This window comes from Pseudorca crassidens, chromosome 2, assembly GCF_039906515.1.
Source record: "Pseudorca crassidens isolate mPseCra1 chromosome 2, mPseCra1.hap1, whole genome shotgun sequence".
Taxonomy (NCBI): Eukaryota; Metazoa; Chordata; class Mammalia; order Artiodactyla; family Delphinidae; genus Pseudorca; species Pseudorca crassidens.
This window is the reverse complement of record NC_090297.1, coordinates 44,223,773-44,246,999: the sequence shown is the minus strand read 5'-3', so window position 1 is coordinate 44,246,999 and position 23,227 is coordinate 44,223,773. Positions and strand designations below refer to the sequence as shown.

General features: G+C 49.6%; 1 protein-coding gene across 2 annotated transcripts in view; it reads left to right on the top strand.

The window, feature by feature from the left end:
• Positions 1 to 3,800: 3,800 nt before the first annotated feature.
• SLC1A7 (solute carrier family 1 member 7) overlaps positions 3,801 to 23,227 on the top strand; it is a 47,154-nt gene continuing 27,727 nt past the window's right edge. Inside the window, exons 1-2 of one of the 2 annotated variants that reach the window (XM_067726172.1) lie at positions 3,801 to 3,950; positions 10,414 to 10,493. In XM_067726172.1, coding sequence (XP_067582273.1) covers positions 3,816 to 3,950; positions 10,414 to 10,493 — 215 coding nt within the window. In that variant the 5' untranslated portion in view covers positions 3,801 to 3,815. The remainder of the gene's footprint in view (positions 3,951 to 10,413; positions 10,494 to 23,227) is intronic. The other variant, XM_067726176.1, reaches the window with a different exon arrangement.

Here is a 23,227-nt window from a genome sequence, read left to right as displayed (position 1 = left end):
TCAAGGGTTCCCAGAAGCAGCTCTTGCATCTCCAGCCTGGGCCCCTCTTTGGAACAAGATCTCCTCTTGCCTCCCCCTCGACCAGTGCCTGCCCCCCACCCCCAGGTTAACTCCTGGCTCATTCAGGTCTCTGACTAAATGACCCCTCCTCCGAGAAGCCTTCCTCCACCCACCTTCCTGAGCTGAACTGACCCCTCTGCCGGCCCTGGAGAATCATTAATAATTAGCAAATAAACTGACCCTGCAGCTGTCTACCATGGCACATCCTGCACAGGGTTGCCATGGTGAGAAACAGTCCGACTGCAAACTCACTCCTGCAGAGTGGGCAGCTCTTGTGATTTGGGGCTCTTTTTTGACAACACTGTTTATCTTCTCTGTCCATAGCATCTTAATCAGTGCAGCTCAAATCTCCCAAGAAGCATCTCCCGGGCTTCCTGCTGCCCATCAGTTTCCGCTGCTCTGGAGGGCAACTCCTTGCCCCTTGGGGCTCCCCCGGGCTCCCCTCTAACTTTGAGGATGATCCACCAAGGTGTTTCCAAATAACACGATAACAGAGACTTAATTTGATCCTCACAGATTTTTACTTCCTTGTCAGAGCCACTTAAAAGGGAACTGGGGGGAGTTTCCTGGTGGCCTAATGGTTAGGATTCCGGGCTTTCACTGCTGTGGCCCAGGTTCAATCCCAGGTCGGGGAACTGAGATCCCACAAGATGTGTGGTGCGGCCAAAAAAAAAACTGGGGGCGGGAACTGGGGTTAATCCCCGGTGGTGACTGAGGAAGGGCCTGAGTTAGTGGGAGCGGAGGGAGGGTGTGTGTATCTGAGGAGGTCAGCGAAGGTTTCAGGGAAGATGGGGCATTTGACCTGTGACTTTAGAGACAAAGACCTTCCAGGCAGAGGAAATAGCCTGAGCATAGGTGTGGAGGCCTGAGAGAGGATGCAGGGCTCAAGGAACTCAAAGTTGTTTGGTATTATAGGAACTCAAGGTATGATGCCGAGGAGGCCCAGGCGGTGTGCTGGAGAGGTGCGCAAAGCTCCTGAGGACCTCAGAGCCAGGGACTTCATCCTGGGGGCAGTGTTCCAGTGTGTATTCCCCAAACACTAGGCCCATGGAACTCTCAGCTCCAGAAGAGGGCTGGGTTTCTGTGTCCCCCACGTGGAGACTCCCTCCGACATATGTGAATTTTGTAAAGGTTTTGCTAAAACTAATAGTAACCACCTGTGAGTGTCTGCAAGGCACCAGGCAGGCATCACCAAATCGGACCCACCTCACCACCCTATGAACTAGGTCCTGTTGTATCATTCCTATTTTAGAGAGAGGTTAAGAAATTTTATAGGGGGGTAAAGGTCACACAGCTGGTAAGTGGTAGAGCTAAGATATGAACTTGAGCAGTCTGATTTTGAGCTTCCTGGAGTAAAGAATGGGCTTAACTTTATTTCATCCAACTTTTCCTGACTTGTTTTTAATTATGGAAAAATTTGTGCACATCTAGTAACATTGCAAGACAATTGATTCTGTGGGCAATGGGGAGCTATGAAAGGGTTCTTATCCAGGAGCTTTCTATCTGATTTGCAAATATCCTTAGTATGCTGTTATCAGTCACTTACACTTTGGTGTGAGTTAGTCCTTTCCTAGAGCACCTCAATAGTCTTGGTATCTCCCCAGTACCCAGGAGGGATGACATGAGATGGTGCTATAAGAACATTTGCTTGAGTGAATTGTAACTTCCCCTGTTGAAGACAGTGGGAGCAACGGAAGGAAAGGCCTGGAGCCTGGGACATGGTCATGTCAGAGTGTGAAGGACAGGAGGCAGGCAGGGACAGTTGTGAGGGCACCATGGGATCCAGAGTCTTGGAATTGAAATGCAAGAGCCAAACTCACCTACTTCACGGCTAAAGGCCAGGCCTGAACATTAAGTGCAAATCCAAATATCTATTCAGAATGTTTCCTCTTTTAGACAGCAGCTAACCCACCTGGTCAACCGGAAAATGAGGCATTTGTTGGAGCTGAAGGTGCATCAGTAGATTCTTGCTTTTAAGAGTCAGAGTTGGAGGGAAAAAAAATCACCCTCAGAGCCTATATCCATCCCCACACCCACAAAGCTACTGGCAAAGAGCAGGGGATTTGGAAGCTTGGCTCGTTGAACCAAGGGATCCTTAGAAAGCACCTAGGCTGTTTCTCTCATTCTAAGGAGGGCAGGACTGAGGTCTGGAGAGGGCAAGGTCACAGAGCCGGTTGAGACCAGAATCTGAGGGTCCCTTCCCAGTTCGGGGCTCTGCCCATGGCTTCGGGGCCTGCACTGCAGTCCACTGCCACTTTCTTGGCCCCGTCCCCTTTGTCAGGGGGGGCAGCCTTGTGCACACACCGCCCACCACAGACCCACAGACAGAGCTCCCTGCTGTCATCTGACTGCCCCTAATGAGATTACAGACTCCTGGTGAAATAGACGAGAGTTAATTCCCTCTGGCTTTAAAGGGCAGGCCAGGCCACAAGAAATAGCAAAAAACAAAACAAAACAAGCAAACAACCCCACCCAAAACAAACAAAAAAACACCTTTATCTAAAAACACTAAATATAGATGGTGACCCTAACAGCCATTTCCCTGCTTGGCATGTTGCAGTTCATTCCTGCTTTCACAAATGTTCTCTGGATGGAATGTTGCACCAGCCCTAACAAAGTAGATGCTATTATTATGTCTGCTTGGTTGGGGAAAGAGCACACTGAGGCAGTGTGCTCCTAAATGGCTGCTCCAGGATCACACAACTAGTAAGTGGCAGAGCTGGGACTTGAAAGTAGGTCCCTTGGGCACTGTCGTCTCTAAAAATAATAAGCCCTGAGAACCTACAGCGTTCCCAGTTTTAGGCTTAAAGCAGCCCTGAAGGACATACCTCACAACGGGTAACACAGCCCAAGTTTGAACTCGGGTCCACTGGACTCAAATCCTACATTCCCCACAATATTGGGAAGCACCTTTGAATCCATCCACCTGTACACGTGGTGGGAACCAAACAGCGTAGGCCTGATTTCCACTCTGCTACTTGCTAGCTCTGGCCGGAGTCCCATGGCCAAGGGACTCTGGCTCCTGGGGTCTCAATCTCATTTTACTTTCAGTAAAATGAAGGTTGGACCCCTGGGGTTGTTGGGATGATTCCCAATCGTTCACACAGGTAACGCAACTGGAACAGGACTCCCACACAACCTGCTCGTTTCCCGACCTCTCTTTGCCTCAGTTTCCTCATCTGTAAAATGATACTTATAGTACTTACTTCTTGGATTTAGTGCTAGGATTAAATGTGCTAATACAAGTAATGTGTGTCTAGAACAGCACATGGTGTACAATAAATGCTTAATGCTGACGATTGCTAGCATTGCTAGTTATTCATTATTTTGCTAGTTTATTGTTATTTATTATTGCCAGTTATTGCCTTGCCTTCAATGCTTTCTGGAATGAAGTGGAGGTAAAAATCAAACCAACCAAACAAATGTTTCTCTTCTTCCTCCCACCAGTCCCCTGTCCCCTCCCCTTTCTAAAAGGAGCACTTGGCTTTGAGGTCTGATCCCCCAACCACATGGCCTGCTCTAATTTCCCAGGCTCTAATCTGCTCCCGGCTCCTAATGATGCAGCTGGTAATAGGATTGTGGCCTCCCTCTGGGGCAACCACGCGGGCCATGGCCGTGGGGCTGGCAACTAGCGCTTAGCAACCCTGACCACCTGCCGGCTGAGGAGCTAGAGCCCCCAGCCAGGACCCTGTGCCCGGGCTGGCCTCCCGTGCATGGAATGGTGCTGTGCCCTGGGCCAGCAGGTTGGGCTCGCCATGGTGCTGGGTGCCATCCTGGCACGAGGGCGGGATGTGTGCAGGCGGAATGGACTGCTCATCCTGTCTGTGCTCTCTGTCACCGTGGGCTGCCTCCTCGGCTTCTTCCTGAGGACCCGGCACCTCTCACCACAGGTCAGCCATGCGGGGCATCACGGGTCCCCATCTCGGAGGGCTGGGTGGGCCTGAGGAATCTGGGGGTCACATTCCCACTCCGTGGCTCCCCGATGGCATGACAGTGGGTCACTTTGCCTCTCTGGGTCCCGGTTTTCTCCTCTGTGAAGTGGGTGTGATAAACGCATTGCAGGACTAGAGTGAGAGAGGAAGTGGCTTCACACCAGCATCTCCAGGTGAAAGAGAGGTAAGGATGCCTTCTTGGAATAACCACAGGCTAAGAGCTGTAGGGGAGGGAAGAATGGGATCCTATAAGCATGCAAAGCAGGCATCAGAGAATACCTCCTAAAGCAGCTCACGGGCAGAGAGCCGGAATGGGCATTCTAGGCAGAGGTAACAGCAGAAGCAAGGCAAAGGGGCGTGAAAGGTTTGCGGGGGGCTGGGTGGGGGGCAGGTGGAGCAAGCTGTTCACAGCAGCTGGAATGTACGCCGTGAGGCAGGGGCTAGAGCACAGGGGCCATCAGGCCTCTAGATCCCACCACCGAGCACGGGCTTGGGGCAACCATGAGAAGCTTTGAGCAGTGATATGGTCAGACCTGAGCTTGGAGACATCCCTCTGGTGCTGAGTGGAGGATGGGGTAGTGGTGGGACTGGCAGGGGGCCAGGTGAAGGGTGAGACATGACAGTGGGGATGAGCAGGGCAGATCTGAGAACTGTTTCCCAAAGAGGTAGCGTCAGGATGTGGTGGCTGATTGGATGTGGGGTTGGGGGGACAGGGAGGCAATGCAGGCCCCCAGGGTTCTGGCCTGTGTAACTGCAAGGGTGATGATGCCTTGCCTGGGGAAGGGCCCTCTTCTCACTTAGCGCTCATCTCATGCGGGAGACGGAGGGACACTCATGCTGTGGAAGGCAGAACTTTTCTAACACTGTTAAACGGTAAGAAGGACTTTATTCAGGACTACTGTGATAGGTGTTAAGACCATGGCGACAGGGGAGAGCGATCAGGAGCAACTCAAATACGGCAACTGCAGCTGGGGATTTACAGCCAATGAGCACAGTGAGGTCAGTGACTAGAAAATTACTAAGAGGAGACATCAAGGATAGGGGAGGGGGAGTCTTGCTAAACCCACTAACAAGGTCTTTGTTGAAGGCAGAGTTGGGGGGATTCTCACTAAATTGACTTAGCAGGGTTTTCGCTACAAATGGGTGAAGCAGGACGAAGAAAGGATGAGGCTTAGTTGAAAAGAGGGCTCAGAATGGCCGGTCTAAAGTTTGGTCAAGGAGAGTTTTCGTCAGTGGGCTCCTGGAAGATTCCTTATTTCATAATATTCCTCTTCCTTCAGTTCAGTGATATCTAATATGTTCTCTACAACCGGGGCTCAAGGTATCAGATTTCGTCTTCCATTAAAAGGAAAACACGCCTCTCTGGGAATTGAGCCCGCTATTACTATAGTTACACTGTTAAGGTGCTATCAGTTATTTAGGGAGAAGCATAGACTCTGGAGTCAGAGGAACCCTGAACTTGGACTCTACTAGTGAATGGCTGTGTGGCCCTAGGCCAACTCCTGTCTCCTTTCTGGAGCTCAGTTTCGTTATCTGTAAAATGGAGGCGGGTGGGACTGTATGTCTGCTAGAATTGCTGTGAGGAGTAAACAAGGATTCATCAGTGCCTGGATACAGCGGGTGCTTAGTGAGTGTTACTTTACTCCTCCCTCCCTTACCCACCTGTCCAAGTCCTACCAACATCAAGAACCGCCTCATAGATCCCGTATCTTATGAAAACTCTTCCAGACCTACCCACATCTGCCCACTCTCCTCCCACACTCACCCCATGCTCGTCCCTCCACTGGAACCCAGCTGCTGGAGGTCTTGCTTCAGAGCTGTTTGTTCAGAGTCTATTTCTCCCATCAGCCTTTGACTTGCTGACTATCACATGGGCTTTCTTGAACCAAAAGGTGAGCCTAGCTCAGTGTCACAGAGAGAACCCTCAACTAATGCCTGAATTAAATTGGCAATGGCACAAACAATTTGCAAGCCACTTTCTTTAATTTTCCTCAGCAACGAAAATATATTTCTTGCAGGAAGATTATTTTGTGAAAACAAATTGGAATGCCTATTCTTAAAAGCCAAACTCATCTGGCGCCTCCTTTGCCAAAGCTGCCTTCCCCATCTGTTTGGAAGCGCTAACATGTTCTGGTCTGGATTAACCTGCCAGATAAATTGAAGGAAGGATGTGGAGTCTTAGAACAATTACTTGTCAGGAATTGGCTTTGTCAGCATCTTATTTTGAAATCAAGGAGTTGTTTATTTGATCTCTGCCTGTGACTCAGAAACCAAACCCCTCTTATTTTGTAAGCTTATGCAACAAGGCAAAAATCATAAACAATATGCAAAATGGTAGAATGTCCTATTTGTGAAAAGAACTTACAAAATCACAAGATTTATCTTTGGAAATAAGTATCTCATTTAAAAATATAGATCATTTTGAGAGTTCCAGTTAAACCATGATGAATTTATAATTGTACCCATTTTTCTTTCCTTCCTGGGATACCACTAAAATTGTAGTAATGGAATTGTTTAAAAATATAAACTCCCAAGAACAAAGACAATACAAACGGAGACAACCGAGAAAAGAAGTCAAGGAATGACAATAATTCCTGGATGGGAAGTGGATAGAGTTGAATGATCTCATTTAGTAGAGCACAGAAAGCTGAAATCTTGTGTCTGTAGAAGTAGAATGACAGCGGATACCACCTGAGTTTGTCTTGGAGAACTCCAGAAGGGCTCTGGACCTGAAAGTGCAAGGCGCTGCAGGAGGCAAGGGTTAAGCATGCAGCTGAAATCAGGGACGTTGGTTAGAATTTTGTAACTGGAGCAGTTCGACCCCTAGGTCCCTTACAGTTCATGTAATCAGGGGACCCCTCATCCACTAACTCTATCCCCCTGCCTGTCCCAAGGAACCAGAGAAGGTTGACTTAGGGATGTTAGGCCCACCTGTAAGCGTTGGGGGAGGGGAGGTGGTGAGGCGCATGCTTCAGGTGAATTAGTGGACATCTGCATCTTGAGCGTGGGGTCCCCACAAGACTGCTGTCAACTGGGCTTAAGTACAGCCCCATCCCCCCACCTCCCACCCCACACACAGCCAGAGGCAGGAAGGGACTTGTCTCACTGAAGCCTCAGAGGAAAGATCTCCAAATTCTGCTGTGAAGGGGAATTCTCCCCATCTCACCCTCCCCCCAGTGAAAAAGCTACATCTTCACCTGTTAGCCTTCCTTGAGGAGCCATCAGTTGACAAGTCCCACTCATGCACACAGCAGTTTAGTGTGTCACACTTATACACAAGCAGAAGCCGAAGACCAAACGAACAGAACGGTAGGTCTCTAATGAAGCAGAGGCAATGCAGGGAGTAGAAGAAAACTCTTAAAACCTTTCCTCAAGTTCTTTGAAGATATGAGAGAAGGTACAGTGACCATAAAATAGAACAGGGTGCAAAAAGAAGAAACGATTCGAGAACAAGAAAGAACTTTGGGAAATTAAAAATAGATGAGCCAAGATAAAAATATCAATACCTGGGATAAAGCTGCAGAACTCTCCCAGAAGGTAAAACAAAATGAGCTAAAAATAGAAACATATAAGAAAATTAGAATGTCTAACATTCAAGTTACTAATAAGAGTTTTAAAGAGAGCTAACAGAAAAAAATGGAGAGAAAAATTTCACAGAGAAAACAAGAACATTTCTCTGAAGTAAAAGGTATACACAGCATTATGAATTTTTTTTTTTTTTTTTGTGGTACGCAGGCTCTCACTGTTGTGGCCTCTCGCGTTGCGGAGCACAGGCTCCGGATGCGCAGGCTCAACGGCCATGGCTCACGGGCCCAGCCGCTCCGCGGCATGTGGGATCTTCCCGGACCGGGGCACGAACCCGTGTCCCCTGCATCGGCAGGCGGACTCTCAACCACCGCGCCACCAGGGAAACCCAAGCACTATGAATTTTTTAAAAAGAAAGGAGAAAATCTCATACCATGGTATGTCTTCATGAAAAGTACAGAAAAACTGGAGATAAATAGGTGATCCTTAAATGGTTCTGAGGGAATAAACTGGGTCTAATGTAAAGAATAGGAAGTAAGGCTCCCAACATCTTAAGCAACACTGGAATCTAGAAGACAAAGAGGAAACACCTTTGAAATTTGGAGGGGAAATTCTTTAAACTAAGAGTCTTATATATAGCCAATCTATTATCAGAGTTAAAGCTAGAATAAAAAATTTTTACTATGTAAGACTCAGAAGTTTCTCTCCCATTGACGCTTACGAGGAAGCTACCAAAGGAGATATTAAAGCAAAACAAAGAAGTAAGCAAAGAAGGCAAGGGATCCAGGAAAGAAGGGTTCCGATATGGGAAAAAGTCCCAGAATGACAGCGAAGAAGAGACCCATGACAACCACTGGGCCTAGAGAGCAATCTGTCCAACCTGGAACAAGAGGATGGAGAGCTCTTGCACTGAGGTCCCAGGGGCCTAGAAACGGACCTATGTGTTTGAGTATATAGAAAATACTATTGTTAGACATTTAAAAAGCAATGTTAAAACACTTGGAAGAAATTAACGAGTGGCTCACAGAAAACAAGGTAAATGAAAAATCAGTCAATTCTTAACTTCAGGGAAAAACTGAAGGTTGTACAGAAAGGAGGCATGGTTGTCTCAACAGTGAGCAATATTTTGTGATCAAAATATTTTAAACCTTGACAATTAGTTAAACCAAAAATTGATATAATGGTGAAATGGTAGGAGGAAAAAAGGAGTAAGAATTAAGTCCTCATCTGTCATGGCAGGGAAGTTAATAGATGTCAAAAAGATATATCTCGAAATAGCATTATAACCATATTATTTACAAATAACAATACTAAAGGAAAAACAGCTAGAGGAGTTGGGGATGGTCACTCCTGGGAAGTTGGGGTTAAGCATAGAGATGGGTGAGGAACGGCTGCCTTTTTATCATTATAGTGCTATCTAAATTAAAGAAGATACACAGGGATTAAAATTAATTCAAAAGACATAGCCACGATGGGTAAATTTTTAAAAGTTGATTTTCTGGTGTGTTGGAAATGGTAATAGAAGGGGACTAGGAGGCCTGTTTTCCGGTCCTGCACTGTCACTAACTCACTCTGCGGGCAAATCACCTCCCTCTCCTGGCTCAGCTCCCTCATCTGTAAAATGTGTTGTCAGCTGCACTAGGAGATCTGTAAAACCCCTTCTCAGCACCAACATTCTATAATTTGCGACTTTTCAAAGCATCAGGCCAGTAACCAAGGGTTATGTTTGGCTTTGTGTTTAAAAAAAAAAAAGTTACAAGTACAAAAATTTAAGTCAGATGGTGTTTGCAAGTCCACGTACTGGCCTCACCCAGAAGCTTACCCTCTGAGGAAAGCGGACTCAAGCTAGCATTGCCAGAAATAGCAAAATTGAACTAAGTTAAATGTAAAAATTTTAAAAGAGCACATCCAGTTAAATTTGAATTTCGGATAAACAACAAATAATTTTTAGTATAAGTAAAGAACCAATATTTGTTGTTTATCCGAATTTCAAACTTAACTGGGCTTTGGGGTACCTTCCTCTTCCGCTGTTAGGTGCCAGTCATGTGACCGGTTACTCTGGCGAGAGCTGACTGGGCAAGAGCTTGGCGCACTAATCCAAGGGCCGGCAGATAGGCTGGAACCAGCAGCCCATGAGGAAGCCCGACGCAGGAACTCCGCCCAGTAACGGCTCTTTAATATTGAGAGTGGTGTCTCACAAACCAATCCGATTCTCTCTCTTTCAGCATTTTAAATGTGAGCCCTGCTTCGAGGGTCGGTAAGAATTTACGAAAGTGTGGGGCGAGGGAACCCAGTACAGAAGGGAAACTGACTCAAAAATGCTGTTTACGAGTCAGTCTTTTCATCAAGTAGACTGACAGTTCCTCCAGTGCAGGAACGGTGCCTAATTCACTCTTGGGTGCCCAGTACGATGGCTGCCAAAGTACGGGCTGAATGAATGTGTGAAGAGTACGCAGCCCTGCCCTCTCGCCACTTATCATCTGTTCCATGAGAACGATTTGTAGCAAGGCTAGGCAGGTGAATGGCGAAAAGGTGGGGGAGAGCTGTTATCTGCTGTGATTACTGACCATTTACTGTCCTCCAGACCCTCTGTCAAGTGTTCATGTTCTTCCTCTCCTTTAAGCCTCCCAGTGGCCCTGCGAAGTGGTTATTACCCTCACGTTACAGATGAGAAAAACTCAGAGAGGCCGAGGAACTTGCTTAAGGCCGCAGCTACTTCTAGGGGGCCAAGGTTAGAATCCAAGTCTGCTTGGCTCCAAAGCCAGTGTTTTCTCCATGGACTCTGCTGTCCATGGGCTAGACAGGAGAATACGGATGAAATGGTGCTTTGAAGATTGTAAAGCAGCTGTGAAGTCTGTACTACCTGCTATAACCCCAACTCCTGCTGTGTTTTCAGGAAATCAGTTACTTCCAGTTTCCCGGAGAGCTCTTGATGAGGATGTTGAAGATGCTGATCCTACCACTGGTGGTCTCCAGGTGAGGGGCGGGTGTTTGGCTGGGAGGTCTGGGGTGGGGTTGGAGGAAGAGGATTCTGTACGGATTCTGTAGGTGCCTCCTCCTGCTGTGGACAGCTGGACTGCAGGCTCTGGGTGGTGTGACTCTGGGGGCTTCATGGGGCATAGACTGTGGCACAGGCGCTGGAGTCTGGGTCATTCAGTGACACCAGTTGTTTCAGTCCCATTCAGTGGACATTTGAGTGACTTGAGTAAGTGATTTGGAGTCCTGGGACGTGACCTGACTCCAGGGTAGCTCGGGGCCAGGGTGTTCACACACTGTTCCCAGGGAGAGGCTCTTTGTGGTGATTGCAGCAAGACATGGGGGAAAAGATGACCTTGGAGATGATCACGAGATGATATCCTGGCTCAACTCTGTGCTGTACTGGCTGTGGAACCTTGGACAGGTCAGACTTCTCTGAGCCTCCGTTTCCTCATCTGTAAAATGATAATAGTAACACCTACTCCAAAAGGTTGCTGCGAGGACTGTAGGAGGCTATCTATTTGCTAAACGTTCAGGGCTGATCACAGGGTATGAGGGCAGACAGGTGGGAGATGAAGTTGGAGGATGGGTTCTTGCTTGATCATGAAAGACCTTGAATGTCAGGCTAAAGAATTCAGTCTTGGGGCTTCCCTGGTGGCGCAGTGGTTGGGAGTCCACCTGCCGATGCAGAGGACACGGGTTTGTGCCCCAGTCTGGGAGGATCCAAGGTGCCGCGGAGCGGCTGGGCCCGTGAGCCATGGCCGCTGGGCCTGCGCGTCCGGAGCCTGTGCTCCACCGCGGGAGAGGCCGCGGCAGTGAGAGGCCCACGTACCGCAAAAAAAAAAAAAAAAAAAAAGAATTCAGTCTTTACCCACTAGGGTGGGGCCACAGCAAATCCTTGGAGGTCACCTGGTCTCTACCACTGGTGTGCTGGTGACCTTGGACAAGCCCCTGGTCCTCTCCAGGTCTCAGATTTTCCAGATGTGTAATGAGTTGGCGGCTCCAGATGGTGTCTAAGAGCCCTTTGCTCTGAGACGGTGGGTTTGGAATCCTCACTTCCCAGGACTTGCGCGCAGGGAGGGAAGTGGACAAGCCTCTGAGTCCTGGGGGACGTACTGGGCTCTGTCCCCTGGGACAGGGTCGTCAGCCTTCTCAGCCTCCCTGCTGAGAACCCTAACCCTTTCCCTCTAGGGTGGTGGAGATAATGGTCCCCCCGCCCGGGAGGCCAGGTAATGGTGCTTTCTGCTGCCCCCAGGAGGCCTTGTTAAGCTCAGTTCGGCTTTGTGCAGGCAGCAGTTGGGTCTCTCAGGACTCAGCCTTCAAGTCTCTGCTGAAAGGCCACCTCCCTCCAGAAGCTTTCCCTGACTCCTCAACCCGCTTCCGTGGTTGTCTCCTCTTCATGCTTCTTTTGAGTCATTCACTGAGTCAGGGAATCTGTCAAGGTCACTGGTAGGCTCCATATTGCTAGACCCAAAGGACACTCCGAGTTCTTGTTCTGCGTGACCTGTCCACAGCAGTTGATACAGCAGTTGGTCACTCCTTCCCTCTTGAAACACTCCTCCCTATGCCCTTACACTCTCTGGCTTTATCTGCTCCCTGCTCCCCCGAGCCGAGTTTCTCTCTCTCTACCCAACCTCTGAACGTTGTAGTTTCTCAGGCCTTTTCCCATCTGTCCTCACGGCTTTAACGTACCACCTACAAGTCCAGCCCTTCCAAATATAGATCTCCCTCCCCAACCTCCCCTCTGAGTGCCACTCAAACTACCTACCTGACATTGCCACTCGATGTCTCACGAGGATTTCAGTTTAGCGTAACCAACTTGAGATTTTACCCGCAAACCAGTTCCTTCTCCTGTGTTCTGCTGGTCAGTAAGCGGCAGTTCCACCTACCCAGTTATTCAAGCCTCCGTATTTATTCTCTTCCCCCACCCCCAGCTCTTCCAGCAGCGACTCCAGCTGATTCTTCCCCCCAACTACAGCCCAGCATCACCCCTACCACAGGGCAGACTCCACAGTGACCTCACTGGTCTCCTGGCTCTGGTTTTTGTTCCCCTCCCATCTGTTCTCCACCTGGTGGCCAGAATGATCTTGTGAAAAGCCAAGCGGGCCATGCCATTCATTCACCTAAAACCCTTCAGTGGCTCCCGTGGCATTTAGAATAAACCCTGGCATCCTTAACATAACCTTGGAGGCCCTGCAGGATCCTGCCTGCCTGTGCCCCACCTCATGTCATGCCTCATTCACTCCAGTCCCCAGACCTCTTAGTTTCCTAAGCAGACCAAACCCTTCCTCCGTCTCAGGGTCTCCACACATGCTGTCCCTTCTGCCTGGAGCACGCTTCCTCAATGCTTTACACGTCTTTCCCTTCCTCTTCCTTTAGATCTCAACTTCCATGTCACCTCCTTAGAAAGGCCCTCCCAACCTGTGCCCCTTCACCACCACCTTCACTCTCCCCCAGCATGCCCATTTCCTTTTCCTGCACAGCACTCATTTTGTACTGTTATTCTATATGGATTCAATTGCTAACCTGTTTATCTTCCACTGGACTGTAAGCTCTGTGAAGGCAGATACAACACTCTGTTAAGGTTCCGCTCTGGCCTTCACACGAAAAGCCTGGCTCATCATAGGTGCTTATTAATACTTGCCAAGTGGATTAATGAATTCAGCAATCATGCACTGTGCTTTCTGGTACACGGCCCTGCCCTGGGGGACTGATGAGAAAATAAATATTTACCTGACAGCCAAGTAAGCATGTTGATGCAGGAAGCACAGGACTTTTTTTGTTGTTTCCCTTTTTCCCAGTTGTATTGCAATATTGTTAGGCAGCTTGACCATCCTTTATTGTGTTTTTGTTTATTTATTTTTTGCTGCATTGGGTCTTTGTTGCTGCGCGTGGGCTTTCTCTAATTGCGACGAGCGGGGGCTACTCTTCATTGCGGTGCGTGGGCTTCTCATTGCCGTGGCTTCTCTTGTTGCGGAGCATAGGCTCTAGGTGCGTGGGCTTCAGTAGTTGTGGCTTGCAGGCTCTAGAGCGCAGTCTCAGTAGTTGTGGCACACGGGCTTAGTTGCTCCTCAGCATGTGGGATCTTCCCAGCCCAGGGCTCAAACCCATGTCCCCTGCACTGGCAGGCAGATTCTTAACCACCGCACCGCCAGGGAAGTCCCAATCGTCCTTTATTGTTGACCTTACTTACTGCCAGGGCATTGCCTCTTACTCAGAACTGAAATGCCTCCAAGGCAGAGGCCCTTGAGTAGACCCTAGAGTCAGACAGACCTGGGTTCCTATCCTGGCCCTGCCATTTCCTTGCTGTGTGACCTTGGGCAAGTTATTTAACTTAAAATCCTGAAGTCAGAGTCAAAGGCCTGGGTCCCAGACCTGCTTCTCCCCAAATCACGTGATCTTGGGACAAGCACCCTCACCTTGAGTCTCAGTTTACCCAGGTTACCCAGTGACTTTGGGCCCATCCAGCTCTCTGGGTCCTGACTCTCAAAGGTTTGGTCTCTCACCACCAGACTCAAGTGCTTTCTCTTGGCTGGAAACGAAATGTGGTATTAACTTGAGAAAAGCCAGTGTGTGCTCATATGTTTCATTTGTTTATTATACAATTTCGGCTGGTTCAAAGCAACTGTGTCACTGAAAAATGGAAGTGCTTTAAAATTTTCCTACTAAGGGAGAATTAAACCTTCTTGGGGGAAAATGACACATTTCTGAGCTCCAAACCGCTCCATCCCTGAGCTCTCATTCCTTTAGCTTCAACTGGTCTATAATCCATCCATCCATCCGTCCATCCGTCCGTCCATCCATCCATCCATCCATCCATCCATCCATCGCTCACGGTCACCTGATCTCTTGCTCCTGGCCAGCCCAGGGCGGGGCATCCGTATCCTCAAGGAGCAACCACTCTGGTGTGGCGGTTGTCATTCCGGACAGAGCAGAGTCACCAAAGCTACTCTGGAAATTCAGACGTCAGGTCTCATGCCGGGCCTACTGAACCAGAACTGCCAAAGGGCCCAAACAGGTTTAAAAGCTCCACAAGTGTTCTAAGGGTTTGAAAAGAAACCCTGATGTCTTGGGATCAGGGCTTCTGGCTGGATAGCTGAAGAGCCTGGCATGAGCACTGCTGCTTTTCGGTCCCCAGGGCCCCCAAGCTGTACCCCCCACCAGGAGACAGAGGTTTCCTGCAGTGTAAATTGCTCCAGGGCAGTGGGAGGATACACATCAAGGCACATTTGCTTCAGTTCCAATAACCTGCAAGCCTGGGTCCCAAAGCCTGGCACCCATGACTCTGGGTGCTCCCACCTCTTCCAGTAGAACCTGCCACCCTTCCCTATGCCAAGCCTCTGGCATCAGGCTGGTCACCTCATTAGCCTCTAAGCGTGCCACATACCACCTCTGTTCATGCTGCTCCCCTCCCATGAACGCCCTTTTCTCTTAATTAGCTAAGTCCCCCTCTGTGTTCAAGACCTAGATCAAGTTTCTTCCGTGAAATCCTCCCAGCCCTTCATTTACTGGTAACTAGTGATGATGACCTGTCTCCATGCCTGATGCTGCTTTTAACCCTGGATGGACACAGTGTTGTTAGTTAAATGAATTCACACTCACAGCTGGCACACCACATTATGGGGTACAGACACCATTTTTTGCACAGTAGTGACATAGAAATAAATTAGCATTCTTATCTGGACTAGCCACTCATGCTGCTGAGCAAGAAATGGCCCAGCCAATGATGGGCAGAACCAGTCGCCATGACCTCTCTCTGGAGGAGAGCCATGTGCACTGCTGTGTTTTTATGTGAGATACTGGGAGGGGGCCAGTTCACTTCCCCCTTGTCATTCACACTAACCTCTTCCTGGTGGTCAGCGTAACAGATTTTTGCAGGAGACGGAAATCTAATAGACAAGCAAAGAGAGAGGATGAGATGTAAAGAAGTATGGGAGGTAATGGTGGGGTTGATGTGAGGGGAGAGAAGACCTGTGCCTGCCTTGGAGGGTCTCACCATCGGCAGGGAGACAGCCACAGAGCCACTTTGTTCCAGAGAACGGAGCCCCAGGGGGAGGGAGGTGGGGCTTGTGGCCTGGGTTAGAGCCCAACTCAGTCATTCTTCCCACAATCTGACATCTTCCAGCTCGTGGGCCTCTTTTCTCTAGAATCCACTCCAAACCAGCCCCCAGCCTGACCGCCTCCTCAGACAGGCACACGCAGTCCAGCGGAGGGCCACCTATCCTTGGCCAGTCGTGGCTTTGTAAGGCACAATGAAGGGAGTGAGCAGGCAGCAGAGGTTCCAGGGGAAGAACAGGGTCTCGAGTCACTCACCAGATGTGTGAACTTGACCAAGTCTCTTAGCATCTGAGCCTCAGTGACCTTGTCTGTAAAATGGGAAGAACACCTCCGTCCCTCGCAGGGTTATTCTGAGAATGAAATAAGATAATGCACTTGAAGCACCCAGCGTAGCTCCTGATACATCACCAGTCTTCTCCAAGGCCCAGATGAGATGTTTCATGAAAACCTCTACCTGTGTTCCTTCTCTCAGCAGGCAGCCCCTTGGGGTGACCTCTTCCTTCCTCGTGCTCCTTTAGCACCTGCAGCTTGTCACCTCCTCTAGAAAGTCTCCCTTGACTCAGGTATGCTCGGGTGCTCCCTCAACATTGATACAGGTACAGTGCATGTAGCACTCCTCCATCTGAGTCCTGCACATCTGTGTTCACGGCGGCCTTTGCAGGGGCATAGGCCACACGTCTCCATACTGCACATTGTCACCTTGCCCAGAACCATTCCCCATGCCATGATCGTCAAAGCCTCCTCATTTTCCATGAATTCCTAGTTCTTACTGCCTCTTGATTTTCTCTGCCCTCACATTCCTACAAGCAGTCATGAGGCACAGCCTTTGCCAGTTTCCCATTCAAGTATATTTCCCTTGCTTCAAGCAGTTCCTAAATTTTGCAACTTCACCAACAGTTGGGAGCAAGATCACGGGTGAGGATCACATCTAGAAGTGTAAGCCCTTCAGCCGTCTCTTGATTCTTTCTTTCTCTGTCTGTATATTAGCTATCTATTGCTGTGTAACAAATTACCACAGACTTAGTGACTTAACACCATTTACTATCTACCGATTTCCATGGGTCAGAAGCCCAGGCATGGCTTAGTTGGATCCTCTGCTCAGAGTCTCACAAGGCTGCAATCAAAGTGTCATCTGGGCTGTGTTCTCATCTGAAGGCTCAGCCAGGGAAGAATCCACTTCCAAGCCCATTCAGGTTCTTGGCAGAAATTATTTCCTTGTTTAAAGGCTATCAACTGGAGTCTGCCCTCGGGTCCTAGAGGCTACCTGTAGTACCCTGCCTTCTGACCATCTCCAAAGGCAGTTCCCAACATGGCTCTTTGCTTTGTCAAGGCCAGGAGGAGGATCGTCTCTCTCCAGTCTTCTAAGGCAAAGTCTTATATAACATAATCATGGGAGTAATATCCATCACCTTTGCCATATTCTATTAGAAGCAAGTCACAGATCTCACCCACACAGGGAGGGGGATTACAGAAAGGCATGGATCACTGGGGGTCACCTTAGGGTATGTCCACCTCTTTTCTCTCTCCACACCTTCCTTCTCTCTACCCTTCTTCCAAGACCAGCCAAAAATAGTGCCTTCCTTGTCTTTATAAGTCACCTCCACTCATGCCCTGTTCCTGGAGTGGGGTTAGGTGGACGCGTTGCTCAGCTTCTGGTCCAAGTGGCTCATCAAGGAATTTCTTCTGAACCCCCTTACCATAAAAAGAATCCTGAAGAATTTGAATTCACTGCTTTCTCAGGGACATCAAGGGTCTGGTACATAGTAAGTGACTAAGAACTGCTTATTAAATAAATAAAGAGCAGTGGAGGGCTTCCCTGGTGGCGCAGTGGTTGAGAGTCCGCCTGCCGATGCAGGGGACAAGGGTTCGTGCCCCGGTCCGGGAAGATCCCACATGCCGCGGAGCGGCTGGGCCCGTGAGCCATGGCCGCTGAGCCTGCGCGTCCGGAGCCTGTGCTCCGCAACGGGAGAGGCCACAACGGTGAGAGGCCCACGTACCGCAAAAAAAAAAAAAGGAGCAGTGGAAGGAAAGTTGAGGCAGAATTCAGGGAAGTTTTATGACCTTCATTTGAAATGACCCCTGGAGGATGATTAGGAGTTGTCTTTTTAAAAAGGTTGGTACTTTAAAAAGTTATGTAAGCAAATTACAAACATTGTGGATAACAACAACAAAAATCCCGTCATTCCACAGCCCTAATGCTGCCACTGTTCTTCCTGTAAATGTTTGTTCTTGTCATTCTTAAGTGAATTCACTAGGCCCAGCGTGTGGTCCTTGGCTGACTGGTTCAGAAGCTCAACCTCATCTGAGTCCCTGAGCTGGTCAGGGCTGTCCTCTGATGCTGACAAGAGGCAACCAAATAAACCAAATGCCAATTGATTCATCCACAGAGATAAATACAGTTGCTGAGGAGGACGGATGCACACAGCCTCTGGCCAGAGCATTTCCCCCTATAGGCTCATCACTTGGGGACCCTGCTGGTTAAATCTGTTTGCTGGCAGGACAATTTAATCATTTAATGGTACAACCAGTATGAGTCCAGGTTTGCCATTTTCAGTTAGTTTCTGGGGCCCAAGGTGGTGGAGTTCCATCGTATGTGCATTTAAATTTAGTGAATTCAATTACATATGCTATGAAAAAGAGAGGAAATCATTTAAAGGAGACAAGTGGCTTCCCCCATTTGAAGAGCTATGTCCAGGGTGAGTGTACCATGGGAGGGCTGGGCCTACCTCACTCTAAGCCAGTCTCAGTTCCCAAGTGCCTTTCAGAGTGAGCATCTCCCCACATCGTTATTGTGATTCTAGGCCATGAAGAGAGGGTGGTTTGGTTTCCTTTTTACATCATGGCTGCTAAGTGTATGCTGACTGCTTCAGCTGGTGTTCACCTTAAGAAAGAGCAACCCATTCCAAAACTGTCTTGAATGAAACCTGTCTTGAATGAAATTATATACCTCCTGAACTTAACGAACAACTTAAGGGATCTTCAAGGGCAAATTTAATTATGAGTGGTTTTTGCTTTATATACTGACTTGAGAACTGAATGTGCCGAATATGGTTCTTCTTCTCCTCCTCCTTCTTCCTCTTCAAGAGGAAGCCCAGTGTCTTCCTCTTGAGGCCTGCATCCATTGGCCAAGGTCAGCTTATAAGTAGGTAAAGAGAGAACTGGAACATCTGATCTCGCCACTAGCCCTGTTGCTCTGGTTCTTTCCATATGGTGTCACTGTTGAACACAGGTCTTGCATGGTTTGGTTCAAGCCTGAACATGGCCCCTTGCAGTGACACGTCCCTGCTCAAGCCACAGGGATGCTCTGCTCTGGCCCCTAGATCATACCAAAGAGCTCAATTGTTGTTCCTCAAAGCAACCTCAGTCATGCCCTGAGCTTAGCTCCCTGGGGTTGATCCCTGAGTCCATTTTCCATCCTGGTGGGTTAGCCCTGGAGACCTTTAGTGCTGACAGACCTTGATCATGGGCACTCTAGTATACCCTGATTCTAACTTCAAATTGCAAGGAGCAGGGGTTGGGGGTCTTAGTCTCTTTTTTCTGGGAAGGCTCCTGAGCCTCTCATGCAAATTGGTGCCCCTTTCCATCACTCTACAGATCTTAAGGTCTCAAGGAGGGGTACTTCCATCAAACCGCAAATCTCTCCCTTCCCCTGGACAACGTGCGCCGCCTTGCCTTGCATTCGCCATTTGAAAAATTCTTCTAAAAACAAAATCAACTGTAAGGAGACTTGCTGTCTCTACCTTTGAACACAAAAGCCTCAGACAAAATTTAGAAAACTCTGCCTCATGTTACGTTGGCATAGGAACTAGTAGTCTGATGATTAGGACCTGCCACGGCATTGTCGTGTCCTTGAACTAGGGCCCCCTCTCCCATGGGTGGTACTTGAACGGTGCTGAGTACTTTGCCACTCTCCACTCTCTTCTCTCTGCTCCACTGATGACTGATTCCATGCTAATTACACCTTCTTTCATTAGAAAGTCAAGACTTTGGAGCCTTCCTTTCCCATTTTCTCCCTGTAACGCCACTTGTTGCTACTCTGATCCCTTTTGCTTTTAATTTATGGTTTAACCCAAAGAATACTGGCAACTTTCTGTTCTTTTAAGTTCTTGGAGGAAACCTTACTGTTACTTCTGCAAAAGTATGTCTATCTGCTTTTTTCTTTTTTTCATTCAACATGATATAAAAATGCCCATGCCACACCCTCATCTTTGTAATCACATATGACTGTTCCACTCAGAGGCTGGAGCAGAGTTTGCAAAGCCCTTTTCCTTTCACTAGACACTCAGGATGCTGCTGGATACCCTGCTGGGGCATCACTATGCCCCAGGATTCTAGATGTACCTCAGCCTCTGTTATTTATCACACTCTTCACCTCGGCCATAGAATGGACACAACGCCATCTGCAGATTTACAAAGAAATTCCCAGCAGGTGCTGTGTGTGTTGGGGCCAGGGGGCGTTTTGTCCCCACTGAGGCTGGAGTTTGCTTCTCACGTTGGGAAGTCAACTGAACCTTGTTTTCACACATCTCCAGGCAAGAGCAATGCAAGGAACCAGGGGTGGGTCGAACCAGCATCTGAATCCAGCTGGGGCCTCCAAGTCTCCACTTGCTTTTTGCCAAACCCTCCTCTCCCCTCATTCTTCAATTTCTTAAACCAGGCATCATTCAAGCAAAACTGAATCCATGTGTTTGTGATTCACTGATGCTGAACATGGCAGAATGTTTTGTAAGCTCTACATCGCAGCAGAGAGATCCAAGGGCATGTGTGGGTTAGTATGTTAATGTGTGGTGTGGGTCCTTACATATGGGTATGTTGTGTGTGTGTGTGTGCATGTGTATGTATTGCTTTTCTTTCTATTGTAAGAATTTTAAACTGATTTTTCTTAGAATCAGGAAGTCACGTTTGGCCAAAGAAACCCAACACTCCCTTCTCCCCCTTCCTGAGGAACTCTAGTTTGGCAGAAAACTCCCAAACACCCACGTTCTAGCTTACTGGAGATGGTCCTGGGCCAAGCAGCCGTCAGAGTCTGGTTTGGGAGCCAGTGTGCCGGGGGCGTCCCAGGATAGACAGTGAGTGGGAGAGGGCAGGAGGAATGGGCAGCCACGGCTTCTGCAAGCCGTGGGGCAACTGTTCTTAGCAGAGCTCTGCTGACCTCTCTGATGGGAGCCCTGGGATCGCTCTTTGGCCCTCTTGCCCAGTCACCTGATCGCCTTACTCATCAGGAGGGGAAACATGGCCCAGCTGTGGGCTGCGGGTGGGATCAGACCGTCAGCCTGGTGACTCTGAAAAACTCCCATATTTTATCACCCAGCACAGACTCCCGTGCTCTTTCCCCCTTCCAGTTAGAGAATTCCTGTTCATCCTTCAAGGATCCAGTCAGCAGCCCCCACCCCTGATGCCCAGGCCGGGCTAGACCCTGCTTCCAGCCTCTCTCGATCCCAGCCATGACCCAGGGTTCCGTGTTGTCCAGACTGCAGGTCTCTGCACCCACCTGAGGACCACAAACCCACCTCCTTCGTTTCTGGGACCGCATAGCACACAGAGCAAGTGTTCAACATGGGGCGTGCTGGGGGCCTCTCTGAGCCTGGGGAGGTGGGTGAGGTTTTGAAAAAGCTGCTACTCTTCTCTGTGGAGACACTGCATGGAGAGGGTCTCGTTTGAGTGCCTGGGGCAGGCAGGCCCAGCCAGGGCCTTTGCAGGAGGGAGCCCTGATGCAGGAGGGAAGGGAGGCAGGGGACCTGTGTTCCCTCTGGGTGGGGTCTTTCCCTCCCGCTGGAGCAGGGCTCCTAACCATGGCGTAGTGGCACTGGTCGTAAAAACCAGTGATGGGCAGCCCAGGGAAGTCATTCCTAGCAACTGTCTGCAACCGTAGAGCAGAGTAACGGTCACCCGTGGGAACACTGTTTCCCTCCCACCTGCCATTCTTTGCCTTGTGGGAAAGAAAGGGGCAGGGGTTCCGCTCACATGGATTGGGAACTGGATCGACCCTTACTACACTCAGGAACGCAGCCTTTCCAGTGGAAAGGGGTTGAGACTGGTCGATGGTCAGAAGTGAGCTCTCGGAGGGCTGCAGCCGCGGCTGCTCCAGCGTTTGCTTTTGACTGAGCCCAAGCTTGTTATTTTATTATTATTATTTTTTAGATGCTGGGGGTAGGAGTTTGTTAATTAATTTATTTATTTTTGCTGTGTTGGGTCTTCGTTTCTGTGCGAGGGCTTTCTCTAGTTGCGGCGAGCGGGGGGGCCACTCTTCATCGTGATGCGTGAGCCTTTCACTGTCGCGGCCTCTCTTGTTGCGGAGCACAGGCTCCAGACGTGCAGGCTCAGTAGTTGTGGCTCACGGGCCCAGTTGCTCCGTGGCATGTGGGATCTTCCCGGACCAGGGCTCGAACCCGTGTCCCCTGCATTGGCAGTCAGATTCTCAACCACTGCGCCACCAGGGAAGCCCCAAGCTTGTTATTTTTGAGTTCCCAATCGATCCCCTCCCCATGCCCAGGGGCCTGGGAAGGAGAGACCTGCAGAAGGCAGTTGGGGATGCCAGGGTGGCAGCGCCACCCCAGGCCCATGCCTGTCTCTGTGCCACCTCCTCCCTCTCCCACCCCCTGAGCCCTGCATTCCCTCCCCACCTTCCTACCTGCCTCCATCCCGTGGAATCTAAAGTGGAACCAAAGAGGTTTGGTCTGTGTGGCTCCAGAGGGCAGGGCTGGGCCCAGTGTGGAAATTCTCTTTCCTGGAGGCAGATTTCATACTAATAAGCATAACTAGCCCACAGTGGAGGTAGTGAGTTCTCTGTCCTCTGAGGCGTGCAATCAGAAGTGGTAGAGGAATTTCTGCCCTTGGGAGGGAGTGCTGGGACCAGATGACCCAGACCTTAGCCAAGTGGGAGTCTGGCCTCCTGCCTCAGGTCTTAGAAGGAGTTGGCTTGAGGGTGGGGCTGTGGCAGGGACAGCCGGGAAGCATAATTCGGTGCTAACGTAGCACTTGCTGTCAACTGCTGGGCCTGTCATTTGCTCAGGGGAAGGAAAAAGACCTTAATATTTGGAAGGGCTGACGAGACTCCCATGGACCCCCAGATGCCTCCATCCACTTGCCTGTCGGGTGGACTGCCTGCAGCTGCACCCAGGGACCAGCTTGGGAGAGCCTCCCTGACTGGGTCACACGAAGCCACAGCCCAAGGATATGGCTCCTTCCTGCCTTTAACTTCCTAGTGCAGGATGTCGTGACTATGGATGTTGTCACGCTAGTAGACCAAGGTTCAAATCTACCTACTCACTGTGTGACTTTAGCAAGTTGCTTGCACCCTCCAGTGACTGGGAGTTCACTGCTTCTCAAGGTGGTCCCTTCCAGGACGGGACAGCTCTGTTTGCTAGAAAGTTATTCCTGGTGCTGAGCTGAGATCTGCTTCCCTGTGGCTTTCCACATCCATCCCAGTGTTCCCGGGGTCTGCTCTGCTGTGCTCACTGTCCCCTGCCACCTACCCCAGCTGCCCTCTATGGGACACACACCTCCCTCCCCTGTCCCTTTCCCAGGAGGGTCTTAACGTCAGGGCAGGTCCGTGGCCTCCTCAGCAAGCCCTCCGGGCTTCTAGCCCCACAGGCTGAGGGCCCCCCACCCCTTTGGCACCCTTATTCCCCAGTGACTCACCAAGCTGGCAGCAAACAAACCCCCAAAGTCCCCCT